The 17,726-nt window shown below is 43.5% G+C and overlaps 1 protein-coding gene across 4 annotated transcripts in view; it reads left to right on the forward strand.

The window, feature by feature from the left end:
• The window catches only part of KCND3 (potassium voltage-gated channel subfamily D member 3), a 133,807-nt gene that overhangs the window by 101,102 nt on the left and 14,979 nt on the right, over nucleotides 1-17,726 (forward strand). For all 4 annotated transcript variants that reach the window (XM_076357716.1, XM_076357717.1, XM_076357715.1 and 1 more), the window contains one exon: nucleotides 12,708-12,809. In XM_076357716.1, the coding sequence (XP_076213831.1) occupies nucleotides 12,708-12,809 (102 nt within the window). The remainder of the gene's footprint in view (nucleotides 1-12,707; nucleotides 12,810-17,726) is intronic.

A 17,726-nucleotide genomic window follows, 5' to 3' on the forward strand; every position in this document is an offset into this window, starting at 1 on the left:
GAATGATCTTTCTTGAGGAAATTCTAGCTGCTGACAGGCAAATTTATTCCCATGTCTTTAAGCAGAGAACCAATACTAAAATCAAAGGCCCTGACTTTGCACAAACATTTACAACAAAAAAGGAAGAATGAAGGAGAAGAAAACACTAGATCTCTTAGTGAAAATACTTTTAGAAAGGTGTTTTTCAAAGTGTTATGGGAGCCTTTGTTGGTCCTTAATATCCCAGGTCCAATGTCTTGTCTTTGTCCGCTTTAAAATAACCAACTCAGGTCCCTCAGCTGGATAGATTGTGCTAAGTGCAGCAAAGTTAGTTTGTTCTGTTGGTTTTTTTGTTCCTGGAATGATGCTTCAGAAAAGACAACTAGAGATCCCTTTGATATCTCCCCAAACTGCTCCAATACAGTCCAACTAATTACAGCAGTACGACCCCATCGGCTCCAATGTCCCATTCCCTGGGGAAACAGGAGCTGGCCGTAAACTGCACAGGAGCTCTCAGAAACTGAGTTTGCTTAGGTGGGCAAATGACTGACAAATAGCAACGTGCACTAGCAGCTTTTTGGTAAGAAAAAAATGGTAAGATAGAAAAAAATACTGTGCCAAGGGCGATACTGCATTACAGGTTAAGCCTATGTGGTTGTTAGCCCCAACTCCCTGCACACGTAAACGTACATGCTGATGAAGACGATAAGTCTTCAAAGGCGTATTTAAAGCAGTTTTGAACAGCCTCAGAAGGCACACGGAAGTAGAGTGGCAGCTGAAATGTTTGGAAATAGCAACAACAGCATAAAGCAAACTGGTCTCTAGACCAGCCCCCTTAGGGCTAAAATTCAGCCAACTGAGTTGTTCTAGATCTTCTCAGTTTGGGGGAAAACAAATGTTCCGAAGGGGCCTCTTACACAATGAAGTATGCCTCCTCACATTTGCACAACAGAGGAGGGAGAAATGTAAATGCTCAGATGCTGTGAAAAAAACCCTGTTTAAAGTGCATTTATCATTTAATGGTTAGATTTGCTAAATGAGCCAAGATACTGAAATGGCTGATAATCTCAGAGGGGTTAGCATGGGTTTAGGGGTGCATTTCACAGGGGCTAAACCGAAACTGTTGTCTATGAATATAAAACTTGAGTAATCACTCACAGTGCTTAGTTTCAGGTCTGAAGTAAACATGCTTTTGAGGACTGTCTTCCAAGAAGCTGTCTTCTTGGCCTGTTCAATTCATTTCATTTATTATCTGGTGGCCTTTGACTCTATGACAACAAGCAATGTACTGCAAAAGCCTTGAAAAAGACTTCTCATTTCATCCTCTAGGCTATAAGTTTCCAGGAAAGAACCAAACACCCAGATTTAGGCAAGGAAAGGACTACCCAGGACAAAATCATTTTGCAGAGCCGCTCTCACATAAAACTATAATATAGAACTGAAAACTGTAACGCAGGCTATCAAAGAGTAGATGGTATAAATTAGGTGAAGCAGAGAAGTGGACACATTGCCTGGTGGATGAATTAAAGCATTCAATCACAGAGCCAATATCAGCAGAAGAAAGGAACGAAGCGGCAAGGGATAAGCTGTATCTTTTCAGATGGAAGTCGATGAGAGGAAGTAGATGGAGGAAGGTTATTCCAGACAGTGAGAGCTACTCGTGAGATGGTTGCACACAGGCAGCTATGGCTCTGCAGACTGATGAAGAGGTAACTATGGAGATGCTTAAAAGGGGCTTAAGCCAAAAGGAAGGAAGAGTAAGGACACAAACATCTTTCTGATTGTTCCATAAGAGGCACATTAGAAACAGCCTGTTCCGGGCCCAGCCGTCACTCCCAGAGGCATGGAAAACAGGGCTGCAGTCAGCAGAGCACATGAAGAGGGAAGATGGTGATGAAAAGAATGCTTAATACTAGATTTATGTCACCATCATACCCATGAGAAAGACGGCCCACACACCTGTCAATAACGAGGCCATTATAATAATTGATTTGCTACAGAGCAGGGGAGTCAGCTTTGAAATGTTCTGTTTTTCAGCTGACACCCTAAATTTTGGAGGTGGGTTAGTGAACTTCAGAGCGTGGAACAGAACGGCCAGAAAAAGCGACTCGAGCAAAGCTGTGAGCTGTCTAAGGAGAGCTCAGTGACAGAACATGACTCAGTTCCCAGCAGGGGATGGGGTTGGGAACTTAAGGAGAGAGAGAAACAATAAGGTTAAAACTGGAGCTGGCTGACATTTAAAAAACATGGTTTTTTCAACCACAATGAATCTGTGTGGAATGTTTTTGTTGTTGTTGATATTTAACAGTTTTTGACAGGGGGAAAAAAGCTTTTTTAATTATTTTTTATTTTTTAAAAAAGATATTTCATTTTTGCTGAGGTAGGTACCTCTTTCTCTTCCTCCTCTGTTTCCTGTTTGTTGTTTGTCACATCCCCTCATACAGTTCAGGGGGAAAAAAACCAAACAAATAAACCAACCAGGAATCCTTCCTCTTTTCTTTCATATCGTCCAGGAAAGCAAAATGGCATTTTCCATCAGTTCAGCTAGTTTAAATTCCCAGGGTCCCACAATGCATAAGACAACTAGATGTTTCCCCTGAAAGGAAGGACTGAAATCGGTGAGCTAGAGCTTATAGGTTCAGCCTCCGAAGCAAGCCCATATATCTAAATATTAAGCCTGTTGTCAGTAGTGGCCAAATGCCCAGATGACATAATTTCCACACATATCCAGAAGCCGCTGCATTTGTTTCATGCCTTGAGGCCCTTTCACACCATGTCTCAGTCATAACCAGGTAACAGCCTGCAATGCGTAAGAACCTGACTAACCCATCCTCGGGGTCTCTCCTTGGTCATCTCAGCAAAAGGGTGTCCCCTTTCCCCACCTGCTGGAAGTCCGGGTTGTGTGTGGCAGCCCCTGTCCAGATGGCTCCATTATGTAGCACAGTTGGTAGGATTTGTAATGGCTGATGTTGCCCGCTTCATCCCAGACACCTAGATAAATGCAAGCTGAAATCGCCTTGTCAAGGAGACCTGCATGCAAAATGTTCAGCCAAAAAACATTGGGAAGCCCTATCCTACTTTGGAACTGGGTTCTAGTGATCAGATTCTTTGCTGTTGCCTCTATTAACTAGTTATTTTACCACTCTGTCTAAGTAATGCAGAATCGAGTGGGCTGGGTGCAGTTTAGCTCCCATGCAGTTCCCAGCCTACATACTGAATAACAGCTCAAACACCCCTGCACCAACTGCAATATATGGTTATGTCTAGATTAATGGATATGGGTATATCCACTGGGTCAGGAAAAAAGGTAACTAAAAGTGGGTGTAAATGGTAGAAAAGCTTATGGCGGTTACTAATTTGTACCATGACAGTGATAAGCAGATGAAGAACAACATTTGTTGCTGACACATGTGGTGTTGGGATGGCAATACAGGTCTCCGAGTCCTCTAATCACGTATGTCAGATGGATGGGAACACCCTGCAGTCTACCAGCACATCTCTCAAGGGCCACTGCAGATTTTCCCTGCTTACACACTGCCAGATGTCTTACACAGCCCAACTTGAGAAGTCCTAGAATCTCATTACTCCACTCCTCCCACTCCACCCACCAGCAGTGGTCTGCAAAGTCTGACTCAGAAGAAGCCTTTGTTGTTTGAAGGTCATGAAAATCCCATCACACAGTAACTGCTGATAACTTCAGCACTGCATCAGGCTCTAAACCACCACAAGGCAGGCCCTCTCCAGGCACGAGCAGGAGCCTGCCGTCCTCTTTCGTCTCCCCACTACAGCCAGTCTCACTGTTTTGACAAACTGATGCTGCTGCAGCATCGCCCTTCCATACTTCCTCTCTGTGACTCAGTTTTTTTCATGCATAAAACTAGGATAAATCCACTTTTTCGGGCTCGGTGGATTTTTGCAGTTAGATCATGTACACGTACAAGGTTATAAAGTGAAACCATCTTACAGTAATACTGTTCATACCCAGGATTTTAAATTTATCTATCTGCGCTTTTGCACTAGCAAGCCTTGCTGACTCACCAAACGAGGGAGCAGAAATGACAGCATGTGCTTTCCTGACCAGTCACGGGTAGCAAGCAGAGCAACAGTAAATGCTGGCAGAGAATGGTTCACGAGCAGGCAAGGGAATCAAGAGCGTGCGCAAAGCTTACAGTTAATTTTCAAAAAAATATCTACATGGGGAAATCACAGTCTGCCTGCGAGTACTGTGCAGGAAGAAAAAGCAGTTCAATCCACCAGGCAAATTGCTCCATAGGAAATAGTTCCTCATTTCTCCTCTTTGTCACAGTACAGCAGAACTCCTCTGTTTACTATGCAGACCGCTGCCTGACAGTAATTCCAGCCACCTGTTCTCCATGTAAGTGCAGTCATTTAGACCGAACTCAGCATTAACTCCGAACAAATACAATAATAAAGAGCAATTCTACACATTGTCCAAGAGCTTCGGTATCCAGGCGCCAGTGCATTTCTGACCACATACGAAGCATCAGCTTCGTTAGCAATTGAGTCAGGACAATTAGGAGCCATTCTAGTAGGAACGCGCAGCGATGCTGGAATGCACAAACAAGGGCCAGAGCAGCGCGTAGCCATGACGACTCCGCAGCTTTCTGCTGACAAACCGGGAGCCTCCCGCGCCCAGGACAGCACGCCAGGCAGGCTTCTCCCTCCACACCTGCCAAATCAAGGCACGCAGCCAACGTGTTGTGGCTGTCAGCGTAAGGACGTGAGCTGAGACACGCATTCTTCTAAGAGTCTTCACTTATCAAATAGGACCATGGGATGGGTTTGTGATGGATTTTTTTTCCCCCAGAAGCCTAATGCAAGAGATTTGTCCCCAGAGACCCCAGGAGCAAGAGGAACAACTAGGAGCAGCTTCAGAAAGAAAGCTAATTGCACTGCACAGCAACTTCATTGTCATCTGATGACTTCTGAGCAATTTTTGTTCACCAGCAAGCAACACTTCTCTCAATTAATGCTGAAAGCTCGTAGCACAGGGAAGTGGGATGGAGCACAGCTCCTGGCCCTACCCCGCCTGGAGCAACAGCATTGCCCACACTGACGCTTAACCCCATTCACTCCCCTTGCTGCCGGTGGGCACCTGCCCGTCGGAGACGACACCTGCTCTCACTGCCAGTGAGCAGGCAACGAGGCAGGAGAACAGCCCCGCCGTCATCTCTTCCCCTTGGGCTTTATTCCACGGGGGAGAACGAAGGGCAAGAGTTTTACAAATTTGCTTATGTTTTCTTGAGTTTCATACAAAGGTTTTGCGGTTGTTGTCCCCATCCACCCTGCCATGTTTTCACCATCTTCCTGGGGAAGGCGTGAGCAGCACTATATGAAGCAATTACCTTCATCTTCTGTAGCTAACCACAGGCCTCCACACCATTAATTAGTGTTCATATATCAGGTCTAGTAAGTTGACATGTGACACTAGATCAAATTCTGTTAATTTCTCCATCCCCTGAATACTTTATAGCTATTAATTAGGGGTGTGAGCTGTGTGAAAGATGTTATAAAAGTGAGGTCTGGAAACACAGACAAGACAGATAAATCACAGGCAGACAGATGCTCATCACACTTTGCTTTCAGTGAAACACAGGACCTTATTTTATAATAATGGAGAACAGCAACCTCTCTATAAACGATGCAGAAAAACATGAGGCTCTTTCTTGAGAAGATGTTTATTAAGTAATACATTTCTAGACAAATTCTGACACCCTAATTTATACCCCATAAGACATCACTTCTAACTCTGACAGACTGGTACAGCATCTCTTTGACCACGCATCCCCGGAGCGATTTTGACCCAAGCAGTAAAATCTGTCACGGCATTAAGAATGCCAAAAAATGTATGTAGGAATTTCTTTTATTATTATTTCAAGAGGCAAACTTAAGAAGTGACGAGAGCTAGCTTTGTCAGTCAGCTGGACTAGTAGCGTGGGAGCCTCAGCATAGAGGAAGCTTTGAATTTCAGCCAAGATGCAGTAACTGTGTATAACATATTTCAATCAAGGAAAAACTGTCCATAAGGTCAGTTCTTGTAGAGATCGAGGTCTGACTGTAACCCTTGCTGGGTGGATGGATAGATGGATAACTAAAAAAAGGGATTAGAAATAAGCAGGGCATCTACAGAGGATAAAAATATGAAATGGCCTCCAAAAAAGCTTAATTCTTAAATGTGAAGCGAAGGAATAAAGTGAGAATTGTCAAACTCTACAAAAAGTGAAGTTTATTCTATTCTTTCCTGTAGAATGCAGCAAACACCAGAAAGGGAATGGTCTATGTAAAAAGAAAACGTAAATACAATGACAACTGAGTAAAATTGGCAACAAATACATGCAGGCTGGAAATCAGAAGAAATTTTCTAAACAGAAGAAAGAAGTTGTAAAATAAATGCCCAGTAGGAGTAAGAGCTTCACTAAGTTTAAGCCAGAGCTTGGTAAGTTCAAGATGAAAATCTACAAAAGGAAGTTTGCAATAGGAGGGGACCAGTCTCAGTGCTCCAGGGGCTTCCTGACCGTCCTGCATTTCTCTCTGCAAGTTTTGCGTATTACGACATTTTTTTTCAAAGTTCTGTGTTTAATCAGCCAGGATATCTATGACTAGCAGAGAAGCCGAGATCCATTAAACTCCATATTCTGTGCATTGTTCTATAAATAGATCGAACATCATGTTCTTCAGTGTTGGAAAAGATTAAACGATATAGTGCATTTGAAATTATGTTCTGTTGCTTTAATGGTGCCAAGGGTAAGGTAGGATTAAAAGGAGAGCCACAGAGGAGGGGAGGGGAATCTTTCATCTCTGGAAAGTAATGAAGAGGCTCAAAATAAGATCAAGGTCTGACTGTAAGTGGTTCTATCAATTATATAGGAATATAATGAGTTCTACACTATCTAATTTCCATATGCAGCTCTACAACATCTGCCCCAAAGCAAAAATGACAGAATATTTAAACTTGGCTCAAAAGCTGTTTAACATAAAGATTTGAGAGGAAGGAAAGTCCAAATGTGCATACTTTGTTTCTTAGGAAAAAAAGGTTAAAATGACAGAAAGATGATCTGCAGAAACTAACTTTTCTAACACCGCTGTAACTCCGCTGCCTGCCTATTACAATAGCCAGATGGAACCACGGCTAGCAGAATAACAACTAGTACTTATTATATGGGCCATTTGCTTTTTAAACAGCCATTATTTCACTCAGCGTTCAAACACATGTAACAACCCTGAGTCCTAATTTGGCAGTCCAGCCCGTTTCCAGGCTTTGTTAAAGATGGCATATCAGCTTCCCAGAGCCATAAGTAGGACAGATGATCAGCGTTGCCTGATTATATTAAGGAAAGCACTCCACAGACAGTAGATTCATTTAATTTCTTGTCCACTATTATTTTTGAATACTTTTTAAAAAATGAAGACTTTTCCTTTTTCTGCTTGGCGAGGAAAAACTACTACAATAGGCCGGGAGCTAAGCTATTTTCCACCAGATGAAGGTTACATCCATTCCCTTTCCAAGTTCCATACGTGCACTAAGTTCGTGCAAGTACAAATTGAACGAAGAGTTCAATTTGAACTCAGAAGTACAAATTGAAGTCTTTGCTGAATTCCTTTCTGAATTTTATGCTAAAATTAGTCAAAGGTACCACAGATGAGATCACTTTAGGAAGGTGAGAACATAACTACAGGAAAACACTTTTTTGTCATGCCATACTCTAAGCCCTGTTGTTAAGTCTGCAGAAACTCCTGTTTAAATGTACAATCTGCTTGTTATCTTTTCCATAGCCCAAAATCAACCATTTTCTTTCCATCTACAATTTAAGTCCAGACCCAAACTAGCAACAGATGCAGACAAATGCAAGAAAATCGAGCACTTACTGAATGGCTGTGATATTTCACCTTGGAAATAAAAATCAGATCAAAACATTCTGTTGATTACCTTTGAGAACAGCTTCATTTCAGCCTTAAAAGACCAGTGGTGTACACCTACTGCACCAGTGGACTCACTGCAGCAGTCAGCAATAGTTCTACTCATATTCAAACTACTAATTGTTTAGGCAAAAAAATGTGAAGCACTGTTAATTATCTAGTGTAGCTGCATTTTCTGCCAGGAGTGCTCTTAGTGTGGTTTTAGCAGATAAAGTTAGATAGGATATGGACTGGAGCATCTCTCATAGGAGGAAAGGCTGCAAGACCTGGGACTGTTTAGCCTAAAGAAGAGAAGGCTTGGAGGGATCTTATTAATGTATATAAATACCTGAAGGGAGGGTGCAAAGAGGACGGAGCCAGGCTCTTTTCAGTGGTGCCCAGTGACGGGACCAGAGGTGATGGGCACAGACTGAAACACAGGAGGCTCCGTCTGAACGTCAGGAAACACTTTTTCAGCGTGAGGGTGACTGCGCACTGGCACAGGTTGCCCAGGGAAGTTCTGGAGTTTCCATCCTTGGAGATATTCCAAAGCCGTCTGGACACAGTCCTGGGCAACTGGGTCTAGGTTGCCCTGCTTGAGCCAGGGGGTTGGACCAGATGACCTCTGGAGGTCCCTTCCAGCCTCAACCATTCTGTGAAGGATAACGCTAATAACAGCTCCAGTCCAAAGAGGGAGCAGGAGTGGACGTAGGACCTGTACACATAGTACCTGATATACATATAGTCCAGTCATCTCCTTGCTCAAAAGCACGGAAGATCTGGAAAGCTGAAGATGTCTGGCAAATATGAAATTATGTCATAGGTTGTAACTTAATAGTTTATTATATCACATAAATCAAGAGTGAACATTATCTCCATAAGAACTAGATTAAAATCATCAATAAATAACAATTAGCTGTTTCCCGGGCCTGCCATCTGGTAAGCATTTTTCCTAGCCAGCAGCTCCTGCTCCTTGCACTTCTCCAAAGCAGCTAAAAGATGAAGATAGGCTATTCTTTCTTCTTTGTCAGTCCCTTTGGAAAATGTAGATACCCAGGATGCTGACAGCCACTTACATCATCCTCGCCACCGTACCTCAGCACTCCATGTGTACAGGGCTTCACTGCCCTTCCTGCTTATTCCCAGTCTCCAGTTTCTTAAAAAGCAGTAAGGAGCCAGAAGTTATTGAGACCTGCCTTCCATCCTGCTCTCAGGAACACGTGGGCTCCAAGATAACCAAATTAATCATTCTAACCTGTAAGTGGCTGTCATTAGTATTATTATTTTCATCATATAAATTATCTTCCAGATTAGGTCATATGCATTTTGAGATCCTGTGGTTTCCTAGCAACTCCTCTTACCACTCTACATGCAGACACAATGTGCCGTTTTCTTTTCCTTTTTTAGACTCTCGATGCAGGGGTTATATTCAGTAACAGTGATCTCAGGCCTGGCCCTAACGACCTTTAGTCTGTCACGTTTGTGGGTTAAGATGCAGAAGACGGCTATCCCCCCCACCCCCAAAAGACATTTGCAGCAGATGGCCAGAAAAACATGGTCCTCCACTTGTCTGTCTTCTGTCCTGCAGACCAGAAGTACTGAGCTCTGCAGGACAGAGATGACAAAAGCATACCCACACGTGTTAAAAACTGGCAGAATTTGGAAGACCCCATCAGCCTAATTCTCTAGGTTTCTGACAGCAAAATACGTGACAGTACATAGTACGGTTCCCTGCAAAACACTGCTGCTCCAAAGCTTGCGTGGGGTGCCCTAAGTTGAAGACTTTTGCCTCTGTAATTTACTCCTCACCTGATCTGCCAAAGCATACCTCTGCCGGCCAGCCAAGTCCAGACTGACGCGTTCCAACAGATAACGCAAAACGCCTCTGGAAGGGCCAGCTTTTACCTGCTTCCACACTGTGGCCCGAGTCTTACACTGCTGCCAGGTGCCCTTCGCGTCCTCAGTCCACTTTGCTCAGTCACACAAACCAGTGTCGAACCTCCACTGCAGATGTCAGAGGGGAGTGCTTTGCAGCGCTTAAACCCTTCGTTACTGTCAGGCATGATCAAAGTACTGCATCCCACGTAAACACATGATGTGCACCTAAATATCATGTAACGCTTGATAGATATGCTTTCCAAATAACGCACATTTACACGCAGACTTTCACATAAAAACATGAACTATGGTTTTAGAATTGTTTCTAGTCTAATGTGGGAAACTGTCTGGAGGGCCAAACCAATTTTAGGCACCAATTTTAATTAACTTCTCTAGCTGAGTTAATCAAGATATCTACCAAATTTAATCATGATTGGGGCACAGAGTTAGGTGATGTGACTATCCTAGACAGCCTTTTGTGTAAGGAGAATAGGATTAACTTCTGTCCTGCCCCACTGACATTTTTTAAAATAACAACGTCTGTTCTGAACTACAAAAGCTATGGGGCTTAATTATTCAGACAGCTAGTGGCCCTGTTTCAAAGAAGAAAAGAGAACAGACCTCAGAAACGAACCATCTCCAGTCCACATGGAGTACAGCTATTAATATTTGATCCCCTGCTAGCCTGGAGGCAAAGGGAATAATGTTCATTACAAGAGCCTAAGACTGAATCCACTTTAACAACTGACTGAACTGAAGATGAGGATGAAACCTTTCCTGCTATAGGTGAGGTGAGTAAGTTGGGGGACTCTGGTAACTCCTTCAGCAAAGGAGCTGATATTTTGTCAAGCACAGAAAGAAACTGAAGTCTTCTGTGGCTGCCATCAGAGCCTCACTGTAAAGACCATCACTGGACCGATATCGAATCCTGATTATGGAAGAGAGAAGATCATTGCGAAAAGCAAGGAAAGTCATATACTTGCAAATGGAAGAAATAATTTAATGAAAATGTAATTAACAGGAACAGAGAGACAATGCCATGTAACTGGGAAATGGAATATCCCTCAGTCCCTTATCCCCTGCTCTCTCCCCATAACGCATCTTCAATAGTATTAGTCTCTGCATCTTTTGTTCCAGATTACAGTCTCAGGCCAGTCTTATTCGGGGCCTGGAGTAACACAGCAGTTTGAGAAAGTCTTCAGAAAAACTGAAGATCCAATTTCATTTTCTTGTTGTGCCCTCAGTCTACGACTTGCAAATACAACTCATGCCCCTTTCACAGGGTGACCAGATAGCCCTGTGAGATACCTCAGCCCCAGTAAGTTCCATCAGAGATTTCACTCTCATCTACTGACTTGGAGTCTTAACATTAAAATGGGACAATGAAATCTAGGTGAAGTATAGAAAGGAAAGTCAATTTTGGATGTCCCCATTTTGGGGTGTCAAAAGAATACCTATTTTTCAGACTGGTCATAGTCTGTGTCACCTAATTAAAGCTGCAAACTAGTAACCTGTACATGTCTTTGCCTGAGAAATTGTCTGCTTAAGCAGAAGCTCTTAAGGTTAAACAAATCTTTCAAATATTGAGGGCCAGAGTCACTCACGCGTGTACGGTAATAGAGCTCCTGGAATTATTACACTCTCTGGACCCACTGCAGATACTTGCCTCTTGGCTTTACTCTTCCTACAGTGTATACCCATTAGAACCTCTAATTAGAAAGGAAAATCACGAGTTCCATGTTATTTAAAAGATTATGCAGCATTTTAAAATACAGCACAATGTAATTATTTTTTAATAGCCACAGCTATTTCATGTATTTACTTTTAATGGTGTTTGAGTCATAAATTAACTGTAGAAAAGAAAAAGGCAAATCAGCACTTGACAGAGAAGCAGGCACAACTGAAAAGAAAAACTGAAACGCTAAAAACTGTGTGATTAAAAAGAAAGAGGGCCTTATTAGTTTTTCTTGCTTGCTTTATTCTGGATTGGTTTTTATCATTTAACTTGTCCACCTGGAGGTCAAGAAGGTCAGGGATAAATAAAAATGAGAAGAGTTGAACGTCTGTGTTGTTGCAGAGTGACTTCTGTCAGTTTGTCAAGAGATGCATATTTTTGGACAGTCTTACATTATCAGATACCAAAGTTAATAAACTAGCACTGCCACTGCAGAGGACAGAAGGAACAAATATGGTGCCTTTCCCTACTGCAGGATGATGAACATAGACTTTTTCATTAGTATTTCCCAATATTAAATTAACAACATATGCTACTTGACTGGTAAGTGGAGCAAGTTACCCAATCTCCCTCTGAGCTCTCCTCCCTCTGAATGCCTGTTACTAGCCACTTGCACTGCAGCGGCATCTCCACCATCACTGAGGACCGGGTGTCACCATGCTAGCTGCAGTACAAGCAGAGCAAGTGACAACACAGATGTCAGAGCACAGAGCTGAAAGACAAAGAGAGGATTAAACAACCAAGCACGTTAGAGAGAAGGTGAGCCATGAAAGCAACACACATGCAGAGCACGTACACACTGCTAGATCACGTACAGTCATGCCGTCCTCCTCTGCCAGGAACATGTCCAAGACAAGTGTCTCTAGTTGCTGTGCATCTCACCCCCAAAAAATGACTATTAACTTTTTAAAGGATAAACCAATCTGCGGGAGCCCATTTCTTATCTCTGGAAAGGCCATTAACACTCTGTGGCAGATCATGTTCTTCAGACATCCGTACTCACCTCACTCCTGGAGACAGACCTGTGCTAGCTGTTCTTAACAGTGCCTTGTCCTGTCCGCGCACCCCTTGTATTTCACACCCAGGCTTTTTCAGGCACAAGGAGAACCTGAAATTTCCTTCCTCCTGGTATTGCCAGCACAGGACCAATCACTTGGTGTGCCAAGGTATAACTTCATCTTGTTTGCCTTCTTCACAGAAAGCCCGGCTTGCGAGGATTCGAGTGGCCAAAACAGGCAGCTCCAACGCTTACCTTCACAGCAAGCGCAATGGCCTCCTGAACGAAGCCCTGGAGCTGACGGTGAGTGCAGAGACACTACCTCCCTCCACAGAGTTTGAGAAGCTCCCTATTCCCACTGGGCTCCCTCCCTTTCTCTCTTCGTTGCCACCTAATTGCTCATTATCCAGCGTGGCAGCCTCACACGCGGAACGGCATTATGCTATAATTGTGCTCTCATGTACTGTATGTGCCACGTGGAGGGACAGCTGGAATCCAGCTGCAAGACTGGATGGGAGGAAAAAGCTTCCTTGGGCTCCTCCTTGGGCTAGGAAAGGATCTGACTGTCCAGCAATGATCAGGTTCACTGTTCCCGTGAAGCTCTCTGTGCGATGGAGCTGTTGGAGCTGTACTGATTTATACCACCCAGGGTGTGCCCATACTATAAATATCCACTCTCAACATACAGTTATTTATTTTCAAGAGTCTCCCTCTAATATGGACTATCTGATCATGCCCAACAGGACAGGAAAAGATTCCCTAGCTCCTGTTTCAGGCAGTTTGGTGCTGGGTTTATTTTTAACAGAAAGGCCTCTGGAGGTTAATGCTAGCTATTCACGAAAAGAAAAGTTTTAAGTGCGTCAGATTGCTCAGCAGAATCAGTGAAAATGGGAGGAGGTTATTACATTAAGCCTGATCAACACCAGAGCAGGTATTAGCACATTTCATGGATTTCATTTCAAATAAATCAGCCTTTCGTGCACGTGGGGAGCAAAGAGCGAGAGGTAGAATGCTTAATTGAGCTACCAGAGCTGCCTAGCATTTGTTCGCGTGTCCTTACTTGGAGCTTAATCCTTCAAATGTCTATTTTCCCTGGCACACATCCTTGCATTTGTAAAATCAAAGCTGAAAAACCTTTCCAGCTCATGGTGAAAGCTGCTCACTAGGACCTGAGCCCACTCCTACCCAAGTTCAGTGGGTACAGCACACAGAGGGAAATTGTGTAGCCCCTTATTTTGCATGTAGGATGCTACTCAGTGCAGACCAAGATAGAGGAATCTGGCCCTTTACAACCGGAATAGTTTTTAAACTGACTTTACAAAAGCACTTCACGTGAAGTACAGATTTGGAAGGTAGGATGCCCAGATCAGTTTCTGTTCTCCCCTCCAAAACAAGTTTGATCCTTCTGACTACACATCTAACGTTGTCTCCTGCTCTGCAAACGGCAGTGACGCTCAGAAAATCTGTTTCTTGAACCATATGTTGCTGTTGAGCAGTTCAAGAAAAGTTTCTTTATCAAGAATATGAGAGACCAGGAAGACTGGTCACATCTAGTCCAGAGCCTTATTCCCATAAAGGAAAGACTCAGGACTGGGATGGCAGCTCAGCTGAGATTCTGCTATTTCATTACACAGGAACACGCAAAAATTTGACTACAAATTTAAGACTTCCTTTTGAGCTTTAGATTTCTAGTTTTTCAAAATGCCAGAAGAGCTTAGCAGGGACGCTCAGTTTGCACTTGATCTTCCAGCCTGTCATCCCAACAAGAATCTCCTCACTTCTCTCGTCAACCAAAACTCCCTGCCAAGACCACTCAGGGAAGAGCAGCTGACGCACCAATGCTTAAGTCCAAAATGCATGAGGTTGAGAGAAATATTCAGCCGAATGGGTTCATTTCCTGGCACTTGCCCAAAAATAAGTGGAAGAAGGGTCATTTTGTTGGCTACAAAGCTACTGTAGACACAGGAAGGAAAACAAAAACATTTCTAAAGAGGTTCTAGAGGATTTTTTTACCCATTAATAACTAAATTTAGATATATAGTAGCACCTAGAACAGGTCTCTGGACCCAAGCTTCTCTGGGTGCAACTTGCTTTCTGGTGGGCTTATAGCTCTAAATGCTAACATGACTCCCCCACAGCCCAATAAGATCCACAAATCCTACTTTGAAAAGCACTGAATATTGTATACATTTGTATTAATACTTTGTAAGAAAATATCCCCACCCTGATGAACTTCCCGTTGAAACAGTCAAAAGCAAAGGGTATGGGGAAGGAAGAATTACCATCTGCCTGTGACATACGGGAAAATAATTTACTAAAACAAGAAACTTGCCAAAGTCATACCTGGCATCTGCACGACCACCAGGAAGTGATCTTTGACTACCTGAGGACTAGCCTCATACCTGAATCAAGAACCGAGACATGTCTCTCCATCCACAGGTAGTGGCATTAATTAATTACAGAACTGTAGAACATCCTTTGTTGTAAAGGTATACATGACCGTCTCAACTCCACAAGGCAAGATTTTATGTCCTTTCATTTTATGGCAGGAGAAGAAACTATTCTGAAGAGTACAAAATGTGAACGACAGCATAGTCTAGCTAGCCAAATTTTTTAAGCTGTAAAAATACGAAGGAATGCGACTTCTGTAGTTGCTATATTAGGGACCAAAATATTATCTACATACTGTGCACATCCGTCAGTCAAATTAGTATCAAACTGTTTCGTCGGTCAGGTACACATCCCATTTTGATACCTTGCCCAGGACTCATGCTAACTTTAATGGACTTCACATAGCCAGATTGCTATAGGGCTGGTTTGTTACCCAGCAGTAATTCCAACTGCAATTACTATATGGCCATGACTAGATATTATCACTTTCATCGTTAGCAATCACACAGTACTGTGATCAATGTACAATTGTTTTACAAGCGCCCAGCAGATTGCCCTGCACTCTGACACCTTGAGAGTTTACCCAAGGAAAACAACTGCCCCAGAACGTATCCTGGCTGTAGCTCTGCAGTCGAACTAATAAATTGAGAAATAAGGACTGTTCAAGATTCCGGAACATGTGCCAGAACGTCCTTTCATTAGTGCCAGAATGAATACACTGGCACCATCTTCCAAGGGAACAGTATGTCTTCAGCCTGTAGCCTTGTACCAAAGTAAAGAAAAAGCAAAGAAAAGGATTTATCCAAAGACAGCAGCAGGAAGGAATTCTGCTCCTAGCAAGAATACAGACACTTGCTTCAGAAACATGTGGATTTGTGGCATTTTGCATTTACCATCTAGACACGAAGTACTCAGACCATTTTCTTCTCATTTAGAGAGATTTTTAGTGGGTTTTGTGTCAGAAGTGCTCAAGGGATGGCGAGCTTCTTCCCATGGCAGCAGCCTACATATCCTCTTAGCGTTAATCTCCTTGTACAGCTAGCTGAAATTCCCTTTTAGCTAAAACGCTAGGAGGTGTATATCCTAGGAACAGTAGGTTGTGAGGCCTCGTGCCTTTTCACAAGCAGAATCTGCTTAGCCATAGATAAGTGTTACAGCCATTCTCACGGGAAGGGACAGTCTAACCACTGAACCAGTTCAACTCAGTTCACCAGTGTCCAATCTGTGTGCTGAAGCACTAAGTAGAAGAGGTAAAGTGGAAGTATTATTTTGGATTTCAGAACTGACACTACAGTGTGTTTCAGTCTCCCTCCAAGCAACCAGCAGCTCAGTGAATGTCTTCCAGGAACAAACTGAATGGTAGCTGGCATCAAATCCTTGCAAAACTGGCATCCCAGCTCAAAAAGCAAACCATCTCCTCCCCCCCACCGGCTTTTTCATTACAGCCAGACTCTTCTAATGAAGACACAGATTTTGTTTGCCTGCAGTAACATAGGTACTGTGCTGGTTTTGGCTGGGATAGAGTTAATTTTCTTCATGGTAGCTAGTACGGGGCTGTGTTTTGGATTTGTGCTGAAAACAGCATTGGTAACACAGGGATGTTTTCGTTCCTGCTGAGCAGTGCTGACACACAGTCAAGGCCTTTTCTGCTCCTCACCCCACCCCACCAGCGAGCAGGCTGGGGGTGCACAAGAAGCTGGGAGGGGACACGGCCGGGACAGCTGACCCCAACTGACCCAAGGGATATCCCACACCATATGACGTCATGCTCAGCAAATAGAGCTGGGGGAAGAAGGAGGAAGGGAGGGACATTCGGAGTGATGGCGTTTGTCTTCCCAAGTCACCGTTAGCGTGATGGAGCCCTGCTTTCCTGGAGATGGCTGAACACCTGTCTGCCCATGGGAAGGAGTGAATGAATTCCTTATTTTGATTTGCTTGCACGCACAGCTTTTGCTTTACCTATTAAACTGTTTTTATCTCAACCCACGAGTTTTCTCACTTTTACCCTTCCGATTCTCTCCCCCATCCCACCGGAGGGGGAGTGAGCAAGCAGCTGTGTGGGGCTTAGTTGCCAGCTGGGGTTAAACCACGACAGGTACCACTGATGCAATCTCTATAGGTACACATTCCTCAACAGTATTATCAAAATGCCAAGCATTTGTGTGATGTTGGCACCCTCACTGTCCTAGGGCAGTAGTTCCTGCAGATCTCATTCTTAATTCGCATGCTAGGATGTTCTCGGTGGTTGCATAGTCTGTTTCTGAAAATACTGAGGTGACTGAAGAAAAAGTGAAAGGAAGATAAGGTACAAGTCATACTCATTGATGCTACACTTTATTCCTGGCCACTGCCATCCCTTGATCCATTCATTTCCATCAGCAGCAAGCCTAGCCTTGGGATGGAAGGCAGAGGGAGAGACTGAGTTGTGCTGCCAAAATTTAACAATTGGCTTAGGTCTTCTGCCAGAGGTATGGAAGCTCTATCTTTGCTTTCAGATTCCATTTAGACCTGCTCTCAAGCAAATCCTCATAAAAAGATACTGTTTGCAATATGTGCTCTTTCTCTCTCCTTTTCCACTGTTTCAGCGCAGCATCATATTTGCTTTAGGGCTTGCAAGGACCTCCATGGGAAATATTCCAACACAGACTTCAGCAGAGTCAGTAATCTCAGCAGGGTACGAACAGGACCCGCTTGATGTGTTAGCTCACCAGGAGGATTGTTAATAAGAAAAATGGAGCAGTTTTTTTTTTAGGCCACTTCTAAAAATACTTCTGGGAATGCTCCATCTTCCAAAACAACAGCAACAAAAAAATCCATAACCTGCCTAAG

Source organism: Aptenodytes patagonicus, chromosome 22 (genome assembly GCF_965638725.1).
Source record: "Aptenodytes patagonicus chromosome 22, bAptPat1.pri.cur, whole genome shotgun sequence".
NCBI lineage: Eukaryota > Metazoa > Chordata > Aves > Sphenisciformes > Spheniscidae > Aptenodytes > Aptenodytes patagonicus.